The sequence below is a fragment of the Aspergillus pseudotamarii genome (assembly GCF_009193445.1).
Source record: "Aspergillus pseudotamarii strain CBS 117625 unplaced genomic scaffold BDV38scaffold_69, whole genome shotgun sequence".
Classification (NCBI taxonomy): Eukaryota; Fungi; Ascomycota; class Eurotiomycetes; order Eurotiales; family Aspergillaceae; genus Aspergillus; species Aspergillus pseudotamarii.
Window position 1 is genome coordinate 168024 of NW_022475083.1, and position 24919 is coordinate 192942.

At 47.6% G+C, this 24919-nt stretch overlaps 7 protein-coding genes across 7 annotated transcripts; 5 read left to right on the forward strand and 2 right to left on the reverse strand.

The window, feature by feature from the left end:
- Positions 1-520: 520 nt before the first annotated feature.
- Positions 521-2886, reverse strand: BDV38DRAFT_188756 (Zn(II)2Cys6 transcription factor). Its single transcript, XM_032052225.1, has 4 exons — positions 2799-2886; positions 2260-2675; positions 1605-2210; positions 521-1551 (listed from the first exon to the last, which is right to left on the reverse strand). The coding sequence occupies exons 2-4, from the start codon at positions 2658-2660 to the stop codon at positions 678-680; spliced, it is 1881 nt and encodes a 626-aa protein (XP_031909350.1). The 5' UTR covers positions 2661-2675; positions 2799-2886; the 3' UTR covers positions 521-677.
- Positions 2887-3938: 1052 nt separating this feature from the next.
- Positions 3939-7838, forward strand: BDV38DRAFT_258990 (putative C6 transcription factor). The gene is made up of 4 exons (XM_032055775.1): positions 3939-4585; positions 4654-5152; positions 5241-6003; positions 6056-7838. Exons 1-4 carry the CDS (start codon positions 4439-4441, stop codon positions 7119-7121), a joined length of 2475 nt encoding a protein of 824 aa, XP_031909351.1. The 5' UTR covers positions 3939-4438; the 3' UTR covers positions 7122-7838.
- A 469-nt stretch (positions 7839-8307) lies between these two features.
- BDV38DRAFT_274494 (uncharacterized protein) lies at positions 8308-10853 on the forward strand (the record flags this gene model as incomplete). The annotated part of the gene is made up of 6 exons (XM_032057854.1): positions 8308-8959; positions 9073-9710; positions 9762-9819; positions 9864-9874; positions 10596-10687; positions 10775-10853. The coding sequence occupies 6 exons, from the start codon at positions 8308-8310 to the stop codon at positions 10851-10853; spliced, it is 1530 nt and encodes a 509-aa protein (XP_031909352.1).
- Positions 10854-13024: 2171 nt separating this feature from the next.
- Positions 13025-14784, forward strand: BDV38DRAFT_296169 (major facilitator superfamily domain-containing protein; the record flags this gene model as incomplete). Its single annotated transcript, XM_032062872.1, has 4 exons — positions 13025-13272; positions 13335-13766; positions 13915-14390; positions 14486-14784. The coding sequence occupies 4 exons, from the start codon at positions 13025-13027 to the stop codon at positions 14761-14763; spliced, it is 1434 nt and encodes a 477-aa protein (XP_031909353.1). The 3' UTR covers positions 14764-14784.
- A 686-nt stretch (positions 14785-15470) lies between these two features.
- Positions 15471-17042, forward strand: BDV38DRAFT_188813 (putative L-serine dehydratase). Its single transcript, XM_032052228.1, has 3 exons — positions 15471-15647; positions 15710-15763; positions 15829-17042. The coding sequence occupies exons 1-3, from the start codon at positions 15562-15564 to the stop codon at positions 16796-16798; spliced, it is 1110 nt and encodes a 369-aa protein (XP_031909354.1). The 5' UTR covers positions 15471-15561; the 3' UTR covers positions 16799-17042.
- Positions 17043-17755: 713 nt separating this feature from the next.
- On the forward strand, positions 17756-20695 carry BDV38DRAFT_258997 (uncharacterized protein). The gene has a single exon (XM_032055776.1). It carries the CDS (start codon positions 17852-17854, stop codon positions 20009-20011), a length of 2160 nt encoding a protein of 719 aa, XP_031909355.1. The 5' UTR covers positions 17756-17851; the 3' UTR covers positions 20012-20695.
- Positions 20696-22539: 1844 nt separating this feature from the next.
- BDV38DRAFT_274499 (DnaJ and TPR domain protein) lies at positions 22540-24326 on the reverse strand (the record flags this gene model as incomplete). Its single annotated transcript, XM_032057855.1, has 3 exons — positions 22540-22828; positions 22888-24049; positions 24104-24326. The coding sequence occupies 3 exons, from the start codon at positions 24324-24326 to the stop codon at positions 22540-22542; spliced, it is 1674 nt and encodes a 557-aa protein (XP_031909356.1).
- Positions 24327-24919: the final 593 nt, after the last annotated feature.

Consider the following 24919-nt stretch of genomic DNA (forward strand, 5'->3'; position numbering starts at 1 on the left):
TACGCAATGAGCCAAAGCGATAATATGTCAAGCCTTTACTACAACGTAAAGCATCCATGACCTTTGTGTGGAGTACATTGATTTGGCTTTGTGGTGAGGTTATATAAATCCGTACACCTGAGCCCTGCGCAGAAGAGCAGGTATTGGGTGGATTGATTGGAAGTATGAGGTATGAGAGCACGCGGCACCCGCACACATGAAAGACATATAGATAAAGCAAATAGAAATACGGGGAGAACGGGGCGCAGGAAATCAGGGACTGATGGGAGAAGACCATACGCTTCGCAGAGCCTTGATGTTGCCATATACCGCAACAGTAGACCCCCTGACTCTTTGACCCCCTACAGGAGCACCTGAAACGCATGCCGAAGTCCACTCACGAGGACCGGCTAAGTTTCACCTGCTACATCGCGCTCATTCCGCACCACACAGCGACTGAGTTTCTTGGAAAAATGAACATGGATGAAAGAAGAGGATAAGGATTAAAGTGTTTGAAAATGGAGCTCAGCAAGCCAGATTGTCCGGAACTTAGGGCTTTCAGGATAGGCAGAGAGCTCAACACAATAACTCAAAGGTAGGAAATCATGACAGCGAGATCTTGCCACCAAAACGAGGGAGTAACATTGAGTAACCAGCAAAGAGCAAGAATAGAAGAAAGGAAAACACTGATTGGCCCTTCACCGGGCATTAGGATTATAATGCCCTAGAGTATGATCAGAATACACAGTCCCCGCGCCAGGTATAATCGTACATGGGCCAGCCATGTAGGTACCAGGTCCCGGGAGGTAAGAAACGGGAGTATCCATCAGCTGTTTCCAGACGGATGCTGAGTCCTGTTGAAAACCTTCGAGAAGGTCGTTGAGTTCCCATTTTATCGCACCGAATTGTAGCAGCTTCTGGATGTGATCTAGGCACTCAATAGCACGGCCATGGCAGTTGACCGTGTTACAGGCCTCCAACATAGGTGGTTTTGTAATGTCATGGAATAGAGAGGGAAGCACGGGCACGGACGGGCTCAGGACAAGTTCGCAGTTTTGCCGTAGGATATCTACAAGTCGCCGGCTAACCTGATAGATTCGTTGAATATCGAGAGAGGTCATTAAAGGTAACCAGTTTCGTGTTCCCAGGATGTGATGAAGTTCAGCGGCGTATTGTATGCAGCGATCGAAGAGTAAAACCTTCCCATAATCACATAGTTTGGAGTAATCTTGTGAGGGTGAAAGGATCATAATGGTGGTATACAGTAGCTCTGTTCTGTAAAGTACTGGGAAATAGTTCGATACATTTTTAGGTGTATTATCGAACCATTCCCGAGCTCTTGAGCACAGTACCCACGCCGACTCCAAAGACAAGCCATCTGCATCAAAATACTTCGTCTGATAAGCCGAGGATAGGATCTCCCTAATTTCGACTATCTTCCACGCAGGCATCGAATTGTGTAAAAAGATATGACTCTTTCCTGTCATCCCAGGCCCAGATGTGGATGGCAGGGCAACATTTATAGAGTCATCCGATAATGAAAAAGTTCTCTCTAAGGCGGTGCTCACACTCCTTCACCTAAGGGTTAACTATCTGAAGATCTTTGAGGGCAGCGAAGAACAAACCTGTCCATGCAGTAAACACAGTGGAACACACGCCGGCGCATGTCCAATTGTTCATCAGCCGGCAGAACCTCCGAAGAGGGGTCCTGGTGTAAGCCTAAGTCCACCAAGGCCCTGGAGGCCATTCCTACGAGGTACCACGCACGAAAATGTTTAGGGTCAAGGAGGGAATACTGGGCAAGCAGTAGTATGGCCTGAATGCCCACAACAGATCCAGGGCGGAGAACATCCTCGGCGAACGGCAAAGCCCCCGAAATCAAAGATAAAGCTCTCTGATGGCTCCTATCCCCGCTCTCATGAGATATGGATGCAGAAGCTATTGCTAGTACCAAACGAAGAAACCAATGGTCACTAGGCTTGGCAAAGCGACCGCCAGCCTGATAAACAGTATCCACCGAGGTCCAGAAATTTGTCTCGCTGAAGAAAGGCATTTGAGTGAACAAATTGTCAAAGTAATGTTGCAGAAGCGGTGTAATCTCATGGCGTGCCGGCAATGACTGTGAAGACAATTTCGGGATAGGCTCGACGACAGAGAGCGATAGGAGTAAGTTTGCAAATGAAGTATCGGACTGAATTCCATGGAAGTCTCTGGAGGTGGCGTTCACAGATCTAGTCATGCTGTCAGTGAATATATTTACTAGGGTTACGAGCCACAGACAAAAAGCCAAAGTCTCCAACTAGGTCGTCGATATCGGATATCTCTTTCCGGTGAGCCTGCCCAACGGTGCCTGCAGACGACATCGATGTTATTGAGCTCTCCCGGACGAAGCCGGTTCCATCAACTGATAATGACTCTTTATGGCGGCGGAGGTCTGCGATTTGCCTTTCGAGTCTTTCGCAGTAGCCTTCCAAAGAAGCAACATAACTTCTCTCTTTCCCTCTAGCGAATTCATCACTCGCGCCTGAACAAGTACTCGCCTTCCCTACACGCTCACATGCGGAGCAAGCAGGCAGCTTCCCATCACACTTAACTTTGGCTGTCCGGCATCTTGAACATGCGGCCACTGGCCGGCTGACTTTGAGCAGTGGCTTATCCAGAAAAGAAGCACTAGACGTCATATTGGTACATATTATCTATACGTCAGTTAGTCATATTTAACACACGAGCAAGTTGATCTCATTAATGTGCGCGCCTTGGACATGGCATGGGGCACAGCTCGCGATTACAACGTACGGGTGGGAGATAGTTTTACCTACATATATCAAAAGCTAAGGACGTGGCAAACAGAGAGAAAAAACAATAATAGCCATATACGGGGAGAGTATATCATAAAGTTATCTTTCATCAGTAGATAAACATAACCGTATCTGCCATATGAAGAAGACATCAGTCAAACCATCCGAAACAAGGGGATATAGAGAAAGTAGGCTAGGCACAGCCTATCTGATGGGGAGGGGAGGCACTGACAAGAATCAATGAAACTAGCAAGTCGGGTTAGCTCTAAGTTTAAGATTGTCAAGTCAAATGCTTCTTAAGGTTAATGGTGCATGCTGAGAGAGAAGGGGGCAGAGGATCAATTGGAGGGGAGCCTCAGGCGCATCAGTAAGGCGGGTATTTTGTGGCTAACTGAAAGTAACGTAAGGAGCAGTCACGTAACTGATGGCAAGTCCTAATACAGTAAAGCAAGTACTGTATGGACTTCTGGAGGGCACTTGGACCTTCGATGGTAAGATAACAGTAAGAGGGCACAGTCACGGCAGCAGGCGATGACATCTATCATTGGCAGGAAGTTTCTCAGATCCTCCCCCCCTCCAATTTTCACCCCACCTTTACTCTTTACTCTTGTGTGCCCCCCACCAGGACCAAGCATCGAACATCCACTTCTCAGCTTCATTCAACATGCCTCCCCCTACCACGCATACCAATTTTCAAGGGAAAACTATGCAGGTACTACACTCTACAAGACTTTAGACTCAACGTCTTTTGCACACTCTTTTGAGTTAAAATCACGCGTATCAATTTTTCCCCCTTTGATTTCCTTACATATTATCAAGTCTAGTATTTGGTAAAATCGTAAATCTACAACCATTGTAATAATGATACAACCAACAATCAAAATATGTAACCATTACCGGCAATTATGAGATCGTAACGGATACCGAGCTTGCCATCCCAAGGCACATAGAAGATGAATTGGAAAAGACACACCAACCAGTATCAATTTATCAGCTTCAAGGTATTTAATTGATTGATTTGGGTGAAGGTGTTCGCTCCTAACATGACGAAGATGATACTGTACGGAGTAAGCATTCCTCGTGACTAGTGTCCCTCACCTCCTTTTCTTTTCTTTTCTTTCTTTCTTGCTTTCTTTCTTTCTTTTTTTTTTTTCTTTCTTTTTTGCCTTATTCCTTACTGGTCATTCTCGCGCTCCGTAGTCCGTCATTCATTCATTTAGCGCGTTTGTCGATCCGAGCGGGACTGGACCGAGGTTTCGCCTCTCAGTCCACTACCTCCTATCCTATTAACTGCTTGGGGCATTTTTGGATTTCAAACTGAATGGACTCGACAGATCGGAACGAGAGCTAGCCATAGGGACGACTTTTGTACCTTCGGTCCTTTCGAATCTCCCATGCTCTTCTAGTGATACTGTCGCGGATCCCCCCTCGCAGCTAGGCCACGTTGGAACGGATCCTGAATATGTCGAAAGCCTTGTTATCCCCGACCCTTTGCTATTGTTTCACAACCCTTTACACTTCGGGATTGGTCTGAATTGCCTTGTTGCGTGCACAGACTTGGTCTCATGTGATCGCATGGAATGTTGGCTTCGATCGTCACTACTCAATAGCAAGCAACTTCTGGTCAGCCGAGTTGGGGACTGTCCGGCCCGTTACCAACCATGGCGACACAGCTAAACCCATCCTATACGAAGCCGCAGTTCACAAATCCCTGGAGGAGCCCCTCATCGAAGACGTCTAGTCAATCGGACGAAATACCTGATGGTCGCATTGCACACACATTGACTGCCTGTACTAGATGCAGACAAGTATGTTTTAATTGGGTTCTTTCCTTATTATCTCTAAGGTAGGGACAGTCAAACTGAGACCAGCGCAGCGCAAATCTAGGTGTGATCCGGGGATACCGAGATGCTCCCCCTGCGAACGCAGCAATGCAAAATGCGTGTACTTCGATTCCGCCCGAAAGTGTACCATACCAAGGACGTACATCGTTTCGCTACGTGAGAAAGCCCGTATGTTGGAAAGGGAGCTGGAAGAGGCCGAGAAAGAATTCCAGCATGCAGCCGATGCAGAATTAATGGTTCGCGGGGCTGGTCGCATTCGGTTCAAAGAAAATGACGACACAAGATTCTTAGGTCCGTCGAGTGGCATTGCGATTACTCGCTTAGTTATGGAGATGGCCAAACAGAATACAGACTCAAAGAGCATCAAGGACGTTGTACCCGAGTTGACGGCACATGAAATAAAGCAAGCGTTCGAGGAGGAAAGCTCTAAGCCAACATCAAAAGTTTACCCCATCATTAGCTCAAACCCGCAGCCGAGCCTCCCAGCGAAGCATGTCACTTACAGACTTGTTGATGTGTTTGTGGTCAAAGGTATCTCATCGCCCGTCAAGCTTACTGTTGCCCTCTCCTACTTATCTCCCTGCCCAAGTTACTTGCTTGCGCGCTAACATCTCGCTAGCGCAAGCCATGCTCCCAACATTGCACGAGCCTACATTCCGCCAGGAGGTCGAAGATGTTTTCAACGGCTCTAAAGATCCGTGCAAGAATTTCCAACTACGAATGGTGATTGCTATCAGTATGCAAAAGATGAGTACTGCTTATGCTGGATTAGCCGACAGCTATTACCTTGCTGCGTTACCCTTTCTAGAAGCCTCTCTGAGGCGGATGGACCTGAGAGCTTTGCAGTGTCTAGTTTTGATTGGCCAATATTCTTTGTTAACCCCGACAAGGACCGCCGCGTACTGGGTCGTTGGAATCGCCGTCAAATTATGTCAAGATCTGGGACTCACTGACGAAGCCACAATCACCAAGTCGCCCAGTGGAGAACTATTGAATCCCTTGGAAATAGACATGCGGAGGAGACTTTTTTGGATCGTCACCTCCATGGAATTTGGACTATCTCATAGTCTCGGACGGCCCAGTTGCTATTCTGTCAGCCACGATCATATCCGTGTTAAGTTCTTCGAATTGATAGATGACAAATTCATTACACCAGACGGGATCCTTCCGGGAGGGAAACCGATACTACCCAAGTGTATCGCGATACATTTTTTCAAGATGCGATTACTACAGCTGGAGATACGACGAACTCTCTATCTCAATAAGCGCGATACTCCTGTTGACGATCAAGATCCATGGTTCCAGCAAATGCTCAATAAACTTGATTATTGGGTAGCCTCTTGTCCGAAAAACGACGGAGGAAGTGGCTTGAGTGAGAAGTGGTAAGGATACCGGCCTGAGTGATTTCTCGATAGTCTGTTTACCATATGACAGGTTTCATGGCAGGCGGAATACCATGATTGTTTTCATGTTTCGCCCCTCCCCTCAGGTACCTGAGCCTTCTGTCAGCGCTGCGCAGAAATGCTACGAGGCATCCGTCTTCAATGTGGCAATGCAACGAGAGCAAATTGCGACTAAATCCGTCGACTTGACCTGGATCTTCACTCAATCCCTTTTTATGGCGCTGAACACTATCCTTTGGTCTCTGTCATATCCTGAGATTCGAAGAGAGCATCCCGAAGATGAAGTTAAGCGCCACCTTGACGTAGCATTAGAGGCCATCGTGCTTGCTGCAGAGAGATGGCCCGGCGTTGCATCTGCATTACTCCTATATAAGAGCCTAGTCGCGGCATGTCTCAAAGCATACAACACCGATGAATCGTTTGTCGTTCAATCTCCGTCCAATCATACAACACCAGCATCGTCGCAGGAAGTTGCAACACCACCATCCATGTCAAGCCCCGCAAGCACCACAATGTCATTCCCAACCCAGAATATTCGGGGTATGAATGCCTCAGTCCCTGACAGTTTGTCTTCGGGCACTCTGTCAAGAGGACATTCTGCAGACCCGACGTTCCCATTCTCAACCACATCGCCTCCTTCGGAACCGATAAAAGTGGCTCCGTATCCGCTGTGGAACCCTCAACTGCAGTCCCAACAGCTTACTCCCTCAAGCGTAACGCCGACACCATATACCACCTCATCGCTCAACCCAACGAATGTCGTTTGCTCTGATGGACGGTTCGACCCAACCACGCCTTACAATGAGTTTCCCTCCGTTGTTCCTGGTTTGCAAGGATGGGATCCTGATTTTACCCTTGCCTCTACGACAGCAAGCCACCTTGCGTATGTTGAAGCGACTGTTGACCCTATGAACTGGATGGACTCTATTGGCAATCAATACTCGCAATATTTTAATGAGGCATACCCTATTCCATCGTGGCGCGAGCGGACGCTCAGCCAACAAGACCAGATGGAGCTGATGACGACGTTGGAAGAGAACATTCCTGATGTCTCTGCCCAACTTGTGCGGGAGTCTGCAACGTTTTACCAGTCCTAATAGGTTTGGGGAAACATTGGCAATCGAGTTACAATATGTTTACTATTACGAGAGTCGTTCGTGGTTCCCGTGCAGCGACCTTTGTTTTGATACATGAATCTAGATATACCCATGGGCGATTATTCAAAAAAGGGCTTACGAGATATGGTTGCTTGGTGTTTGGTGCTAGTTGCTTGGTGTTTGGTGCTACTTTTGGCTTTGATTTAGTTTCATGGGTGATAAACTGTTAGGGTAGGAAGGAACAAGGTCTACAGAACTACTTTCCGATATTGCTTTTTAGGCCTCGAGTCTGTTTTGTATTTCCTCAGCATGGGATGAAGCTATCATGGTATGCTCAGGCCGGAATAATTCATTGTAGTAGCAATATGGAGTACTCCGTACGAATAGAGGAGGCGAATTGGTAAAAGGTGGATCACCTGCGGTACTAAAGTGGCTGGGGAAGTTTCAAGAGGCTGTAACGGTGTTCGTTCTATAAAACCTGAAATACCCGCATTTCTTCCTTTTATCTTTTTTCCTTTTCTTGTCCTTCAACAGCAGATGTCCAGGTATTAATGAAATTAAAAGCAAAAGTTGAGAAGGTGAATGGCATCAACAGTGACATTGAAGTAGTAATCCTGGGGCCATTTTACGGAATACTGACAAGAAAAATGCTAATTGGATGCAATTTGCCGCTAACTTCCTTAGCGGTTAATAGTAAAATCCAATTGAATCCAGAAAATAATGAAAGATCGAAATCGTATTGACGCGTATTGTAAGTTACAAGCCTTGAAAAAGGGCTTGGTCACGTGCACTTCCGGTCTCTTGCCGTCATCCAACATCTCAAAGCCGTCCGTTTCTCCTCCAGTGCGGACCAAAGGGCCATCGCTCACTCCACCAACGCCGAGTTTCGCCTTCCACTCTTTTATATTGCTCATCGAAACGCTTTCTCGACAACATTCTGGTAGCGCTCAGAATCGGATCATTGGAATGTGTGCATATTAGACGGCTGTGGAACGTCCTGCTCGCCCGCTTGAGCGAACCTCGACCGGCGTGATTTCAGCCCCCCCCCCCCTCTCATAGCCTAGATCTGCTTTGGTCTGCCCTTGAGTTGAGAGTCTGCGATATAGACCCCCTCTTGAGGCCGCAGGACTCAGGGCTACTCCGGCTCTGATCAATCTCCTTTCTCCGAACCTTCACCCGAGACCCCATGTCCGATCGCGCCTCCTCGGCGTCATTCCGGTTAGGGCCTCCTTCGCCATCGTCTCCCGCCGCTGGGTCTCTAAAAGCAAACCACCCTTCCTATACCTCAACCGAACACGCTCCACAGACCCCGACATCTCCTCCGTTGATGTCGGTAAGCGCTCAGAACTATGCCTCCAATTTCGCATCCTCGCAAACATCACCTGGCCAGGCAACGTCACAACCTGCAAACCTCTCCTCGCCACCTTCTTCCGTGCCGATGTCTACTCAAGCCTCACAGCAACCAACAGTAGGTACAACAAATTCGTTTCCGACACCGGCTAGCAGTGTGAACGGTCACTTCACCGGGGCAACGCCTGTTGATGATAGCGAACAGACAGAGAAATCATTCGGGCCGGAAATGGGGGCGACTTCCACAGCAGATATGAATGCGGCCATTCAACAGGCAGAACACAGACGGACAGACCATGATCGGCAGTCCGAAGGGCCAAGTGCGCAAAGCGGAGTCCGCGATTTTGGGGTCACAGGCGACCAGAATATGTTGAACAATGGCGATGCCATGGATATCGACAAGGGAACGGCGGATCTATCTAATTATGAATCAAGTCTAGAATCTCTGCAAAAAGAGTTTACGTCGGCCTTCCATCTTTGCAAAAGCTGTAAGAGCTCCCCAATACCAATCCTTGGTGCGGCTGTTGCCGTGTTCATAATGCACTCTGGTCCATCATTTCTTGGATTGAGATATGTTAACACTGTGCTATGAAATATACAGCCCATATTGCGACTGGTCCGGACCCGTCGTATGATCTTGTTTCCTTGTACGGGCTTGGTCCGGTTGCGAAATCGGTTGCAAGGATGGATCCAGTAACTGGGGAGAAGATCAACAGACTACGAAAGTCGTACGAAGGCAAACTGAAAGGCCTAGGCTTAGCTGGGAGAAACAAACCTGTGAAGCATGAACCCGGTATGACCGGTGGGCTGAGGCAAATGACGATGTGGCCGGAAGAAGAGTGGCAAAATCAGAAGGTGTTCGGAAAAGAGATCAGGGTTGCTGATATGGATTCAGCGTTGCATAACCTTCAGATGAGAGCCATGAAAATGGAGCCCGGCACAGTCACGAACAACGATTATTGGGAAGATATCCTTGGCCACGAGAAACAGTCGAAGCATGCCGGAAGTGGGGATGGTAGCAAAAAGGCTGCGACACCTTCCAATGGCGCACGAGTGCCCAGTCAAGCGAATGGGACACCCACTGCAGCTGAGCCTGAGCGGTCTCGGCCCAGTCGGGGACGCAAGAGACATTACGATGATAATAGCTTTGTTGGCTACGGCGAAGGCTACGTGGACGACGATGATGATGGCGCATTTTATTCCAATAGCGAAGGGATTAGTAAGAAGAAACGGAAGAAGGTATAGCGTTTCATCCTAGAATATTTTGCCTTGGCTAATGTTGGATCGAAGGATCATGTGTCGAGGATATCAACTCCTCTGCCCGAAAGAGGCGGAAGTTACGGGGTCGGTATGTACGGCATTGGGGCCAGGTAACCGATGAAAATTTGGCAGACCAAAAGCAAGTTGCGCTTTGCCCTATTTTTCTTCCCTTTTTCTCTTTTTTTTTTTTTTTTTTTTTTTTCAGTCTCCATGCCTTCCCTTTCCCACTCATTCCACATCTCTACGTGCATAGGTTTCAGGCTCAAAAATGAGGACTAGGCTTTGGATCTACTGGTATGCTTTGGTAGGTCCGGTCGCCACAGCATCCTCACTGATCTATCATTCTCCGTACATTTTTGCATCATGGTGCTGGATATACCCGGCTTTATCAATTGGGCGGCGTTTAGGGGAGCAATAATCGTTCGGAACAGGTTTGTCTTTCGTATCCCTTGGAAGGCAAAAGATTCACAGCTTAATGTTCATGTTTAAATGCGTTTGCTCGTTCACTATTTGATCTGATCCCGTTGGCTTTCGCCTTGTTTTATTCTCGTCCTTTTGCGATGGATTGGATTTTCTTTTTCCGATTTTGTCCATCAATAACATTCAAGATGGCATGATATTCGCTTCGTGGGTGACAGGGGTGTCCGACTGTATTTCTTTCGTCTGTTTACTTCGGACCGTGAATGTTTATTAGCAGTACAGGCAAGAGGCATCAAGGATGCCCGTGATATACTACTAGATGGGTAGGAATGATACCTATGATACAGAATAAAAGATGTAGCTTACAACTGACGCCCTCCAGTCGCATTGAATAGATTTGGTTGTATCAGACATTTTATCTGATAATGTTAAACCCTTAAAAAGATTCGTCCGTTGCATTGCCGTCAGGCGTCCCCATTGGCATTCTGCTCTTCGCGCAACTTGCGCTCATCTCGACTCTCACTGGCCGGATCAAAGTAAGCTGATAGGCCCGGAACTGTCAGTTCATCTATATATCTGTAATAATTGATGTCTCATTCGGGTACTCACGCTTCTCACCGAAGACGGTTGTTCGAATTCCTCGTCTGTTCCCTTTATATCTTCCGGGGATCACTCGGTGAACGGTGCACCTATGACCAGTAGCATAAGCATCAATGAAAAACTGAATATACACACAAAAACTGTCTTGAAAACAGAGGGTCAAAGGGAAAAATCGACAACATAAGCATGCTTACCGATTATCCCACATTGCAGCACTACCAACAGCCCACTTCCAGCGCACGTAATGATCATCAGCGGCATGGATATGATGTGATAGGAAATCCAGAAGCTTGTCTAAAACAGCATATCGTATTAATATTGAATAACCGTAAAAACAACCGCCACTGTTCCTAGGCAAGAACCGGAATACTAACCTGACTCGAGCTTCTTGAGTTCGGCAAATCCAGTTACGAACCCGTTGTTCACGTTTAGGGCTTTCAGTCCGGTGACTGGGTGCGTTCGGACGGCGGGATGGTGGGTGTCGATGGGTGGTCTGTTTGGCCCGGCACCCCAGAGGTCTAGGATTGTGTCATCTGTTTGTCTTTTGTGTTAGGATGGTTTTTGCTTTTTGTATAAGGGTATTTGGGGGCCCCACAGACATTGGAGTCTGGAGGTGTGTACTGCGTGGAGGTCATCGAGGAATTTCTTGTATGCGTCGCTGAGGGCGTCGTATAGACCGTACTGGGAGACCTGTTGGCGTCCTGGGTTAGATGGGGTTGCTTGGCTTAGGTTGGAGGAGTGTAGTATACCCAGGCTGTGTCGCCTCCGACGTCTGGATGCTCTTCCATTCTCAGGAGGGAATATGATGGCGCTAGTTGACGAGGCAAGTAAATATCCAATATTCCACTTATTCAGTGTGCCAGACATACGGTTAATCTCAAACGAAGTATCTGCGTGGAATTCACCACTCGGCTGAGAGAAGTTACAGTTACGTTTTGAACAATTGGTGCAGATATATGGAACGGTGGTCCTACCCATGGGGTGTAGTTGGCAATCTCGCGATGATCCTCACGGCTGCCGTGGATATTCACGAACTATTTGATATCGTCAGTAGAGGAAGGGCGGCCATGTATCGAGGGCTATCTGACTTTCTGATCCTGTATAGTCGTTACCCCTAGTCGGAACGTCGCAATCCAGATACTATCTTCGCACTCACCTTCTGGGCAGGATGCTTATCGAGAATTCCTATGCGAACCACAAATCAGCATGGAGACCTTCCCTGTTGAAACAGTTGCGCTATGCTACTCACCATAATACTGAAATAAATCCACTTGCTTTTCCGTCGTCAAGTCCTGATCCCTGAAAAACACCACACCCCTCTCGGTCACCAAAAGAGCCAACTCATCGAGTTGCTGCTCGTTCAGCTGAGACAGTTGCACATTTTCGAGAAGGGTGCCGAGTGACTCAGTCAAGTCGACTGGCTTGGCTACAGAAAATAGAGCTTTCTTTTCAGGGTCGGCAAAAAATGCTCGGTCTTTTGGTGGATTGAAGGGTTCACGGATGGAGTCTGGAGGGACATGGTGTTTGATTTTGGGGTTGAAGTTGGGGTGGAGGGTGATTGGGAATCCTGAGTCGGGAGATATGTGCTTGCGCGCTTCTAGGTGGGCCATGCTTAGATAGGAAGTTGATGTACCTGCAGTGACAGTTTCGAGTATGGAGCACGAAAGGTTCCAGTGGGAGAATTTATATGTCTTGTTAGAATGGGTTTACTTCATCTGTGGCGGCAAAGACCGGATGGATGTCAGACAGATTCACTAAACGTGCTTTCAACAGCCAATCGCTTTATATCTTCCATTCGGTTTGTTATCATTCGAATATGGTAGCAATATCAACATGCAATGACACAATTGACAGATGCCACTAGTTGCATAGTCTGGATGGCGTCAATGCTGCCGACCATGACATGAGCCCTAACAACCATTGGTTGGTAGATGTAGCATTTCGGAACAGAAACGCGCTATGAAACGAATGTTGAGATCCCAAAGGTTGGTCCAATCCGACATTTATTTCCTGAATCGGAAAACCTTTTAGATAAACCTGAATAACTCAGGATCGATCGCAATGATACCATAAGACCTTGGGATCGCTCTATCATCCCCCCATTCAACCTCCGCAATTAGGGGGGTTTGGTGCCACTTATGTCGAGTCTGGGCTCTTGTTTTTATTAATATATAGTTGCGAAATACATCCTGGCATTCGGCTTCTCTTATGCGAAGCCCTAACTTACCTGACTTGGTTAAACCTGAAGAGTACTTCTAAGAAAGTATCGCAAGATGGGCGAACCAAAGGTGTTCGCCCATGATTCAACCCGAGAGTTGTCCGACGATGAGAATACTCGTCTCAGAGGTCATGCCGGACTATGGATCCAATTTCTGACATGGGCACGGTGGTATCCAAAAGAGATGGATCATTTAGAAAAGCGACTGGTCCTGAAATTGGATGTCCTGATCCTGACGTTCGGGTGTCTTTCTTTCTTCACGAAATACCTGGACCAGCAGGCCATTACAAATGCTTACGTATCGTAGGTTTAATATCAGTGCATGATCCTCAACCAATTTGACAGAGACTAACAGCCATCCACAGAGGAATGAAAGAAGATATTGGACTCGTTGGTAACGAGCTTAATTACATCACAGCCGCATTCTGGGCAGCATATTGTGCATCCATGATCCCTGCATGCTACTATCTGACCCGAAGCCGAATCAACATCATTTTACCTACGTTGGAAGCCGGTTGGGGTCTATTCACGTTTGGATGTGCCTGGGCGCAAAATCCGGGCACCATCTACGCGATGCGCGTTCTCATCGGCATTTGCGAATCATGCTCCTTTACTGGCGTGATCTATGTCATTGGGTCGTGGTATAAGCCCGAAGAAGTCGGTCGTCGGGTGTCTCTGTTCTTCATCGCATCGCCTTTGGGGACCATGTTCGCTGGTTATCTTCAGGCAGCGGCGTATACAAATCTGCATAATACGCATGGGTTAGCCGGGTGGAGGTATTCATCTATCACCACCCTGTACGAGCATAAATTGGACGACTAATAAGCAAGTTTGTATTTATACAGGTGGCTCTTCATCGTCTGCACCACCATCACAATACCCATATGTATCCTGTACGTCCAGACTCACCATCTCCGATACAGGGACAATACTAACTGGACGTAGGGGATATCTAGCATTCCTAGATGTCCCGCATCGTCCAAAACCCCGGTGTCTAACACATAAAGAACACGAACTTGCCAATTCCCGCCTCGTGGGCCTCACAACTCCCAGCCAACTAGAAGTCTCCCGCGACATATTTAAGCGCGTTCTTGGTCGCTGGCATTGGTACGTCTTCGTTGCGCAGTGGATCCTCGTTGACCAGAACTTTCTGGCTTCGTCCACGCCGTTCAGTTTGTACCTCAAAGCAAAGCCGGACATCTATTCTGTCAAGAGAATCAACACACTCCCGACAATTGCAACGGCTGTTTCTATTGTAGCAGCATTGACCGCAGGGACCGTGGCCGACAAGAAGAGGAATTTCTGGCTTCCTTCTATCATCACTACGATTCCAGTTCTCTTGGGCCTTGTTTTGCTTGTAGTTTGGAATGTAGGGGAGGCTGGACGACTAGCGGGCTTTATTCTTACCGGCGCTGAGGGTGGTAAGTAACAAGATCTCCCTTGCATAAACATATTCATCCTTCTATTTTCGTCCCACCATCACTGTGAGATTGCTCTGATGAAACCGATTATCTAGCAATGAGCCCCCTCACAATGAGCTGGCCAACCATAACGATGGCTAATGATGCCGAAGAGCGTGCAATCGTGACAGCCAGCATGAACGCTATCGGTCAAGCTATGTCCGCTTGGACGCAACTACTGCAGTACCCAGCAGTGGAAGCCCCGAACTTCAGGAGGGGTTTTATCTCGAATCTGGCAACAACCGTGGCGCAGTTGGCGGTGGTTGCGATTATGCTTGTGCTCACTCGTCGAGATGCTCAAAGGACGAGAGGATCAAATTTATCGGCAATATAGGTATGAGGATGGCGGGCGTCTTGTACAATGCTGGAACTACAATGAAGTTTTGGTTTTTTCTGTAAAGGCCTATTTCAGAGCCACTCGTGTTGGTTAGTATACCTGCCATAAGGTAGAATGTTATTTTATAGTTCCTATCTTGGATTATTGTGGAAAATCGCCACATTTCCTGTGTTCCAGCTCTTTGTTTTGAATCTGACAGTTCTAAAGATAAAATAACTATACGGCATACCTCTTATATAGTGGTTATGTTATCTTAAGTGATCGAGCATTAAACTTCAGCTACAGTACTATTTATATATACGTCGCTGAGCTTCAAGAGGTCACATTTACGTAGAATACGTAACCTATCAGTCGATTGAAAACAAATTCCGTATCCTTCAATAAAATTCGGTGCGTGTTCTAGCATTGTACTTTTTCAGAAACGACCCACGCTTGATTGCTGGCGTGTTCATCAAAGGTTAAAAATCGTACAACCCAATCTAGATGTATACGTAGTATGCAAAAGTAAGCGTTTCATGAGTTATCTCTTATCGGCTCATTAAATGGATAAAGTAAATAAATTTAATAGTGGAGACGGGCGATCATTCTTCGGCCAATTATTTTTTTAAGTTTAATTCAATGCCATGGAAAGGGCGCGGAATTAGTACCCACAGTGACCTTTTCAGAGGACAAGGTTGTCTACTATAAACACCTCCTCAGTTCTTGTCGACAATTACCCCTTTTCTTTATACATATTTCCTTCGTCTATAATTTGTTCCTCACGTCTGCCCTTGTCATTCCTAACAGAAAAAGGCCATGGCCAATAGTCACCTCACGCAGCGGAAGCCATGGATCGAGACTCCGTTGATAGAGTCTGCGACGCTTTCAAAGGCAGCAGGATGGTAGGTATAATTACTTTCTTTGTCTAGTACCATTCCATATACTATGGCTAAATTCTATGTAGTAGAGTTTTCCTGAAGTTGGAACTGCTTCAACCCTCAGGGTCCTTCAAGTCGAGGTAGATCATTCAAAACTCACACAAGAACCATCAAGAAGCACGAATGTAACTCATATCTATTACAGAGGTATCGGAAATCTGATTCGCAGCGCTCTCCTAGATCCTGCAAATAAAAACAAGGAGCTTCATTTCTACAGTTCGTCCGGAGGAAATGCAGGGCTAGCCGCTGTCATCGCAGCCCGAGACCTGGGCTGCCCCTGTACAGTCGTCGTACCACATAGCACCAAGCCTCTCATGATCAGCAAGCTACGCGCTGCCGGAGCCACAGATGTAATCCAGCATGGATCCAGCTGGTTTGAAGCCGACACTTATCTACGGCAAAACTTCATCGACAAGAATAGAGACGAGGAGGACGCCGATGCGGCCAAGAAACGGAACATCTACGTGCCCCCATTCGACCATCCAGATATCTGGAAAGGGGCAGGGACAATGGTTTCGGAACTTGCTACTCAATTACCACCCAGAGACACTCCTGCGGGCTACACTTTCCCCGCCGATGCGATTGTATGTAGCGTTGGTGGCGGGGGCCTCTTTAATGGGATTGTGGAAGGACTTGGTGATTATATGCGATCTTATCCGACGCCAGACTTGGTAACTGGTACAACATTGAAGAATGTCCGTGTGTTGGCAGCTGAGACGAATGGAGCGGATTCTCTCGCGCTCTCGCTGCGGAGTGGAAGTCTGGAATCTCTTCCGGCGATCACGTCCCTGGCGACTTCTTTGGGTGCGCTTTGTGTGGCCCCTCAAACTTTGAAGAATGCTCAGTCACCACCGGCCGGTGTTGACGTTGTCAGTGTTGTTGGGTCCGACGCTGAGGCTGCGAAGGGAATCATTCACTTGGCTGATGAGCTTCGGTTGCAGGTGGAGCTGGCATGCGGGATCAGTGTTGAGATAGCGGCAGGGTCGAGGTTGAGGGAAGCTGTTCCAGATCTTACTCCGGACAGTCGGGTGGTTGTGGTTGTTTGTGGAGGAAGCAATATTACCGCGGAGATGATTGCTGAGTATCGGCAGAGATTGCAGAATGGATGGGAGTAGACCTTATCTGATCTTCTCACTCGGTATATTGCGTAATACAAAATTGCAGTATGTACTGTTTTCAAGTTATGTGTATAGCAAGGTGAACTTTTCAGGTGTGCTTAACATTGTTTCCAGCATTGGGCTTGCATGTGTCACACTAAGTACTACTGCTATCGCGTGACTTGTCCTTCCTTTTTTTTGCTACAACTACCACCGATGTTATTTACATGCAAGAATTTACAACTAGGCCCAAGATCAAGACCTCTCAAGGATTATAGACTCTTTTGTTCTGCAATGCACTTGCCTTCAACAAGCTACCACTGCTTGTCCCATGTCCTCGGTGCGAGGCCTGAGACACTTCTTCATCTTTCTGGCTTCATGCAGAGATTCACTCTGGATGAAACCAAGGTCAAGCTTGTTGTGTTCTCGAAAACACAAGCTAGTGTTGGCAACAGATATATCGACGGTGTTTCCTCATAGCACTCCTCCTTGGCGGTATATTGTTGCTGAAGAGTCATTTCTGCGCTTGAAATTTTCAGTCTCTTATCGTCTATACTGTCTCTCATCACTCACTTTTGACACTATCTACGATATCTTCTTTGTCAATTCTCTCTTTCATTTCCCTTCCTCTGGTGTCTATACGCCACCTTAAGTCGAAACATGGATGATCAAACCATCAACCTAGCCCAGCTTCATTACATAGCTGAGCAGCAGGCTCGGCACTCATGTGTATGGGAGGGCCATGAACATTGTAAGTCTTCTGTCATAGTTTGTTATAGCTAGGGAGATATTCTAACACTATCTGTGCTAGCACACCAATACCCTAACTTCAAGGAGTCATGGGCGTTTGTAACACCGAGACTTCGCCAAGAGTACATCGAGCGAGTTGAGCTCCTTGCCTCATCACCTACGACGGCGGAAGCGGAGGCCGATTATGAAGGCAATTTAAAAATTCTCTATGAGAAATGTTTTGCAAGCATGACCCAACTTGAGACTGAGAAAGCTTCGTCCGTACCCAGTGAGTACCACATGTGCTTGGCAAATCCTCAGCGCTAATAGTTGCAAGTATCCATGTTCAGAGCCCAAGCCGGTCACCTCGGTATACAGGTCTTAGCCGAATCGTGCCAGGCCACTGAAGTTAGAGGTAGTAAAAACGGCGATGACGATGATGCCGCATGCTCTCAGGATGAGGATGTTGAAACGGCCGAAAGAATTATTTCTCCGAGCCATGACCCAAGAGAAAATGAGGACCCCATGATACCTGTCCTAGAATCTGCTGTCGACGCAGGAGTGCTGGCGTTAGAAAATCTACAGCGCGTCTTCGATAAATCTGATGTCTGGTTGGGCGACACTAACTGGAAAAACGACATTAAATTGGTACTTTCGTTTTCTCAGACGGAAAAAGTGATTATCGGGGTTGTTGGCAGCACTGGTGTCGGCAAGTCGTCTCTCATCAATGCCATCGCTGATGAAGAAAATATACTCGCAACAAACTGCATGCGTGCCTCCACTGCAGTGGCAACAGAGCTGTCATACAACGATGGAGAATTCGGGTACAAAGCACGCATTGAATTCATCCAACGCAGCGAGTGGGAACACGAACTACGCATCCTTTTTAAAGAGCTCTGCGACAGCTTGGTGGATGCCAAAAGAGAGAACGTTCCAAAGGATTCTAATGCTGGTGTTGCACTTGACAAGATTAAAGCTGTGTACCCTTCACTGGAAGTGGAAAACATTACGAACACATCGGTTGAAAAGCTCTTGGAAGATCCCAACGTTTTAAGTCTGCTTGGGAGTACCTTGATCTTTGAAGAGAACAACCCCCGAGTCTTCTCTCGGAGACTAAAGTCTTACATCGATAGTAAAGGCAAAAATCGCGGCTCGAAGAATGCTTCACAGAGGGGAAGCGATATAGGGCTCTGGCCGCTTATTCGCGTGGTTCGAATTTATGTCAAAGCAAAGGCACTGTCTACCGGCGCTGTCCTTGTCGACTTGCCCGGTATCTTTGACTCTAATGCTGCGCGTGTGGCTGTCGCAGAAGACTATATGAAACGTTGCTCAGCTCATTGGGTTGTCTCGCCTATTAATCGAGCCGTGGATGATAAAGTTGCTCATGACCTTCTAGGACAGAACTTCAAGATGCAGATGCACATGGACTGTGCTTTCAATAACATCACCTTTATATGCACCAAGACAGATGATATCTCTGTAAGTGAAGTACAGGACTCTCTAAGACTGGCGCTGCCGTCAGTGCAGAAGCGTGAATATCAAGATAAACTATGTGCTCAGCTACGAATCGAGGTGAATGAGCTTGAAAAGAGGAAAGACCGTGTTATGGATGATATTGGCTCTATTGCTGACGAGATCGAGGAGCTCGAGGCTAATCTGTCCAATGAAGAGTCCCATTTGAGCCAGTTCAATAATATACCCAACAAAGAAAAGATTCCCAGCGAGGTTGAGGGAAGCGAAGCGACCGGCTCTAATGAGAATAATAATGCAACAGCTCCTGTTGATAGCTCCGACACTGAAGTGCAAAAGTTGAGTTGCTCTGAAACTGAAGACCGGACGAGGCAGCTTCAGGCTCTTAAAGCCGAGAGGAAGCAACTTGAGCATCAGAGACGTCAACTCACTCAACATATCAAAAGTCAAAAAGCAGAATCCAAGCGGCTTGAACAAGAATCCGAAAATATGAAAATAGATATTATCCGAGAGTGCATCAACGCTAGGAATATCTACTCCAAGGATGAGATCAAAAAGGACTTTGCATGCGGCATCCGCGAGCTAGATCAGGAGCTTCAAGAGGATGAAGATGAGACAGCGATTTCTGGCACAGCTTTGCCAGTTAGAGACTATGAAAACCTGGCGAACGAACTTCCTGTGTTCTGCGTGTCCACAAAGGCATACCAAAAGCTTTGCGGTAGACTTCGGAAGGAAGTCCATCTGACTGGTTTTACAAAGCTGGAGGATACTGAAATACCCCAGTTACAGCGCCATTGCATAAGTTTGACCGAAAAGGCAAGGGAGGTATCGGCACTGCGATTTTTAGCTCAGTTGAAGAGACTGTTCCAGTCGATATCACTATGGTCGCTAGCGACTAGTCCGGCACATATAATGTCAGATGAGAAGATACGAGAATTGGAAACCGGATTCAACTTAGCCGTGGATAAGTTAAGAAAGGTATGCTTCCTATTCAGACAACCTGGAAAATTTACTCAGCCCATTAGGCTATGAAAAAGCATGTTTGCGAGCGCTCTGATGCACTTGTCGAAACATTTGAAGTGAACATCGTCAATCGACTTGGTATGTTACTCCATCAATGCACTTTGCCCCCATCTGACAGATGCGAATAACGTAGACCGAGCAATAAAACATGGCTGTGTGGAATTTCCTCGCATAATATCTCAATGGAATGCACCCCGGACCGAAGGAGGTCTTGCGTTTAATACGTACCAAGCCATTTGTCGTCGTCGAGGAGTATTCAAGGAGCGAGACTGGAACCAAGAACTGTATGTAAAGTGATGCCGTCTTTTTTGTTATTCTGGACCGTACTCACATTACAGCAGAGCCAATCCTTTGTTAGACAAGATTGTCGGCGGTTGGACAAGAACATTTTGTGTGAAAGTCCCTCTACAGCTCAATGAGTTTGCTGTCAGCTTGGAAGGCAGCCTACAGGAGTTTCACAGCACAGCAATTACCCTCGCGGATAGAAGTGCCCCCACCGACAAGAATACTGGGATGCCGGAAGTGATGCTAAGTACCTATTGTAAAACCCTAGGGCATGAGCTCAAGCAGGTGGAAGCATCAATAAAGTCCGAGCAAAAAGAATTGAATAGAATATTTGCCAAGACGATTGAGGCAGAGCTACACCAGGCGTATCAAGACTGTGCGGAACAATCTGGTAAGTTCTCAGTTTTTATTCTTTATGTTGGGGGGGGGGGGGGGGGGGGGGGGGGTTAAAAAAGGAAGGAGAATCAGGCGCCTTGACTTCGTTCCCTCTCCAAACTGGCGATACATTTCTTATAATTTTCTAACACATCTCAAATAGGCCGGTATTGCCTGGTCCGCATGAAAAACATAATGACTCGCCAGGCGGCAGACAATTGTTCCTATGTGCTTGGACACAGTGTCGAGCGAGCAGTACAGAAGATAAATGACCTGCTAAACGTGACACGCGAAAGACTAGGGCAGGTGGTAGAATCGACCGTGAACCATGTGTCGCGTGACTACCGCACAGCTATCGTCGAACCTCAGATCCGCAAGTTCTCTGATGACCAGATAAAGCTCAAGAATGAGGTAACCAAGATCATACAGAGCACAGAGGCAAGGATACATCTAAATCAACTTCTGGGGTTTAACAAAGAGTCGAATGGCCAGGAAGAATTATCTGTTGCACCTGAAGTCTTGGTGAAGAGCGAAGACGAAACAGGATTGATGTACAAGGAAGAGATGCCCATTAAGGTCGAGGACATATATGGTCAGCACACTGGACTTGATCTTCTGCAAACCGACCTATGAATGCCGGAGGCAGAGCGCGAGTCAAAATCGAAGGGGCTGACATCTATGCGACACGAGCTACAATGGCTATCTGTTACGGTGAGCATTTAACCTGATCTTTTCTGGGGTGGGGGAGATGGTGCAAGCAGCCGGGAGATTGAGACTTTTTATTTGAAGTCCTTTCGATACGAACTTTGGATGACCTGGTATTTCAAGTTTCAGGGACTTTTCGGACATCAAAGGTGGATGGTCCCGGAGACACGAAATGAGGTGCGCAATTGGCTGACGGTGCTGTTGTTTCTGAACCTTTCAGTGCAGAACTTATGATTTGATATCTCGGGTTCGTGGAGGATTCTTGGTTGTTGTCAGCAGCTTTTGGAGTTCATCTTCTCTGATATGAATAGGGTTTATTCTGGAAATACACCTTTCATTTAATCTTCTGCTGCATCAATCTTTTGATCGTAATCACTGGCTATATCCCTAGAAGAGTAAGACCATAAGCATCCAATTATACCCATAATTATCAAGAAAGATACACATCCTACGAAGCGAACCATATATAATAAATCATCAACATATCCATTGATCTCATCAGCTGCCCGATAATAGCCAAGCCACTGGTATTTCGCAAATAAATCCCAACATAAACATAGTTGTATCGCAGAGCACACGCAAATGAGTAAATAGTATCAATAGGTAGCAAGCATAAGACCCAAGAGTATATAACGCCAGAATGTAGCCACTAAGATGTTCGCTGTTCGTCTTCATCCATATTCAACACATCCCTGCTTACAAAAAGCAAGGGGTGATCTTTGGAAAGCAGAAGGAAGAAACGAAAATATAGGAGGAAAGGAAGGAAGAGAAAAGTCACAAATAAAACAAGCGTCCCATCTATGCTAGGTTGGGAATGAATAAAAAAAATGGTGTGAAACTGGAAAAGAAGATAAATGGTAAATAAACAAGCAAAGCAAAGAATCAAGTCTATCGCATCGTGCTTAACAGTCTGAAATCATGCAATGCACCGAGGGGGATATCGAAGACCGCGTATAGATGAGACGGCGTAAGATGGGTTGAGCGACGCAAGGTAAGAGAAAAGGCGGGAGAACGACGTCTTTCCCCTGATAAATGCAACCACAGACAAGACTTGTCAGTCATTCATTAAAGATTCCTTTTTTCGGTTTGTCCTTCTGTTTTCCTTTTCAAAATTTATATGTTCTGTTATCCCTGTCGTGTTGGATATGTGCAGTCCGTGGGGCTGCCGTGGATTAGAAGGGGAATCCGCCAGGGAATCCGCCGCGAGACTGGCCGCCACCGAAGGGGTTTCCGCCGGCTTGGGCGAATCCACCGCCGCCGCCGCCGTTCATCATGTTAAAGAGGATGTTGGGGTCGATGTTGATATGGGTGCCGCCCATGCCACCCATACCACCCATACCGCCCATTCCACCCATACCGCCCATGCCTCCCATGCCGCCGAAGCCGCCGAAGCCACCATGGCCACCGAACATGTCGGATGGGTCAATGAGGTCATCACCGTTATCATAAGACGCACGTTTCCTAAAATCTTTGTTAGATAGCCCGTATTGGAAAGGACCAAAGACAAGAGGGGCACATACTGAGAATCGATCAGGGTCTCATAAGCCTCTCCGATCTCCTTGAACTTCTCATCACCTTGGGGATCATCACGGTTCTTGTCCGGGTGGTACTGGATGGCCAGCTTGCGGTAGGCCTTCTTGATCTCATGCTCGGAAGCATCCTTAGACACGCCCAAGATCTTGTAGTAGTCCTTCCGCTGGGCCTTCTTGAGCTCAAATTCAGCCTTGCGAATCTCTTCCTGAATACCCTTTTCGGTGGGGTTGGACTCGGCCACGGCCTTGTAATCGCGCACTGCTTCTTCCCAGTTGCCAGCACCGCCGTGGGCCTTGGCACGTATCTTCTGTGCCTTGACATACGACGGATCCAACCGCAGGGCCTCAGAGCAGTCGTTGACTGCGTTATCGTATTCCTTCAGGTTGATGTGTGCCTGAGCACGATTCTGTAAGATCTTCGCGTTCATGTCCTTGTTCGTTGGGTCTACCTCCAAAGCCTGCGACCAGAGGTCGATAGCCTTGCGGTAGTCCTTGGCCTTGAAGGCATTGTTGCCCTCTTCCTTCGTGCGCATCAACTTCTGAACGGTACGAAGTAGTTTGATAGCCGACTTCATATCAGGATCCAAGCTGATACAGATTTTAAGGGTCTTCAGCGCCTGTTCCGTCTCCCCCAGACCGTAGAATGCACGGGCACGAATCATAAGAGCGTCAGGATCTTGGTTGTTCTGTCGAAGCATGTTCATCGCAATATCCTGTGCCTTAGCAAACGAATTCTCGTTTGCCATCTTCAGCTGTGCTTCCGCGGTCATCAGGGTCCACTTGCGGGGCTCCTTAACGCCATTGCCCAGAAGCGCTCTCGCCTGGTCCAGGCAGAACAGAGCCATCGACACTCCCCGTTCCTGAGCCAGGGTCTCTTCCGCTTGGGTCACGAAACGAATCATCTTCTCAGCGGGTGCACGGTCGGTCGCCGAGGCGGGAGGATCCGTGCGAGAGAGGACATTAAGGGCCTCTGACGGGCGGCCCAGACTAGTGAGGATACGGGCCAAGCGGTACTGAATCTTAGCGTTGGACGGATCGAGCTCGAGAGCTCGCTCACAGTCCTCGAGAGCATTAATATACTGATGGGCGGCCATGTGTGCCGCCGCCCGGTTGGACAGGTACACGGAAGAATTAGGGTTAATCTCAACGGCTAAAAGTTTGTCAGCAGAAGTAATCATGAGAATGTTGCAGCAGGAGCACCCACCTTTGCTGAACTCTTCAATAGCCCGAGCATAATTGCGATCCTTGAAGAATTTATTTCCCGCCAACTTGAATGAATCCGCCTCAGCGGTTGTTCCATTTGATCTATGAGGAGGAGGGGTAGGGCTCTTTTCGGCATGCGTTCCATTCACACCATTAGCGGACGACGACAAGCGAGGATCATTGCTGTCGACGTCCATCGAGCTCCGGTCAGCAGCAGCAGCCATGGCTGATAGACGACGTAGCTCGTCGGGAGGAAGATTTAACGGATGAAGATCGGGGTCGGGCTTCTTGAACCGATGAACGGTCGAAGCACGGGAGAAAGTAGGACGAGAAGCGGAAGGAGAGAAACTGCCCTTAGAGGTAGCAGAGGAATGTGTCGGACGATGACAGGATTTGGAGTGAGAAGGAATGGACGACGACCGACTGTGGGCCGGACGAGTCGAGGATTTGCGTGGAAGATTCGGCTGAGGAGGAGGAGGAGCAGTCGCCGCAGCAGTGGGTTCGTACGGTGGAGGTGGAGGGGGAGGAGGATTTTTCCGGGTACTATACGAGTGACGGGGAGAAGAAGAGGTTGAAGGCGACGACGGAGGAAATCTAGGAGGTGGCGGAGGAGGAGAAGAAGAAGAAGAGGAAGAAGAAGGGACCGGCGTCGGATTTGGAGTCAAAGTTGAGAGATCCGGATGCTGAATTTGCTTGGATTTGGATCTCTTGGATTTGTGACGAGAGAAAAGTTGCGGAAGAACCATCGTTCTGATTGGTCGTCGCGGATCGAATTGCAACGAAGGCGGTGGAAGTTCAGAGTTTGATATCAATTCTG

Bases quoted from the DNA above. Each gene is read 5' to 3' on its own strand.
- BDV38DRAFT_188756 (XM_032052225.1), bottom strand. From the start codon at position 2,660: ATGACGTCTAGTGCTTCTTTTCTGGATAAGCCACTGCTCAAAGTCAGC. The intron at 2,211-2,259 runs GTCTGTGGCTCG...CAGCATGACTAG, and splicing joins GTTGGAGACTTTGGCTTTTT to ATCTGTGAACGCCACCTCCA. The intron at 1,552-1,604 runs GTTTGTTCTTCG...CCTTAGGTGAAG, and splicing joins TGTGTTTACTGCATGGACAG to GAGTGTGAGCACCGCCTTAG.
- BDV38DRAFT_258990 (XM_032055775.1), top strand. From the start codon at position 4,439: ATGGCGACACAGCTAAACCCATCCTATACGAAGCCGCAGTTCACAAAT. The intron at 5,153-5,240 runs GTATCTCATCGC...ACATCTCGCTAG, and splicing joins TGATGTGTTTGTGGTCAAAG to CGCAAGCCATGCTCCCAACA. The intron at 6,004-6,055 runs GTAAGGATACCG...ACCATATGACAG, and splicing joins AGTGGCTTGAGTGAGAAGTG to GTTTCATGGCAGGCGGAATA.
- BDV38DRAFT_188813 (XM_032052228.1), top strand. From the start codon at position 15,562: ATGGCCAATAGTCACCTCACGCAGCGGAAGCCATGGATCGAGACTCCG. The intron at 15,648-15,709 runs GTAGGTATAATT...AATTCTATGTAG, and splicing joins CTTTCAAAGGCAGCAGGATG to TAGAGTTTTCCTGAAGTTGG. The intron at 15,764-15,828 runs GTAGATCATTCA...TATCTATTACAG, and splicing joins TCAGGGTCCTTCAAGTCGAG to AGGTATCGGAAATCTGATTC.
- BDV38DRAFT_258997 (XM_032055776.1), top strand. From the start codon at position 17,852: ATGTTCAGAGCCCAAGCCGGTCACCTCGGTATACAGGTCTTAGCCGAA.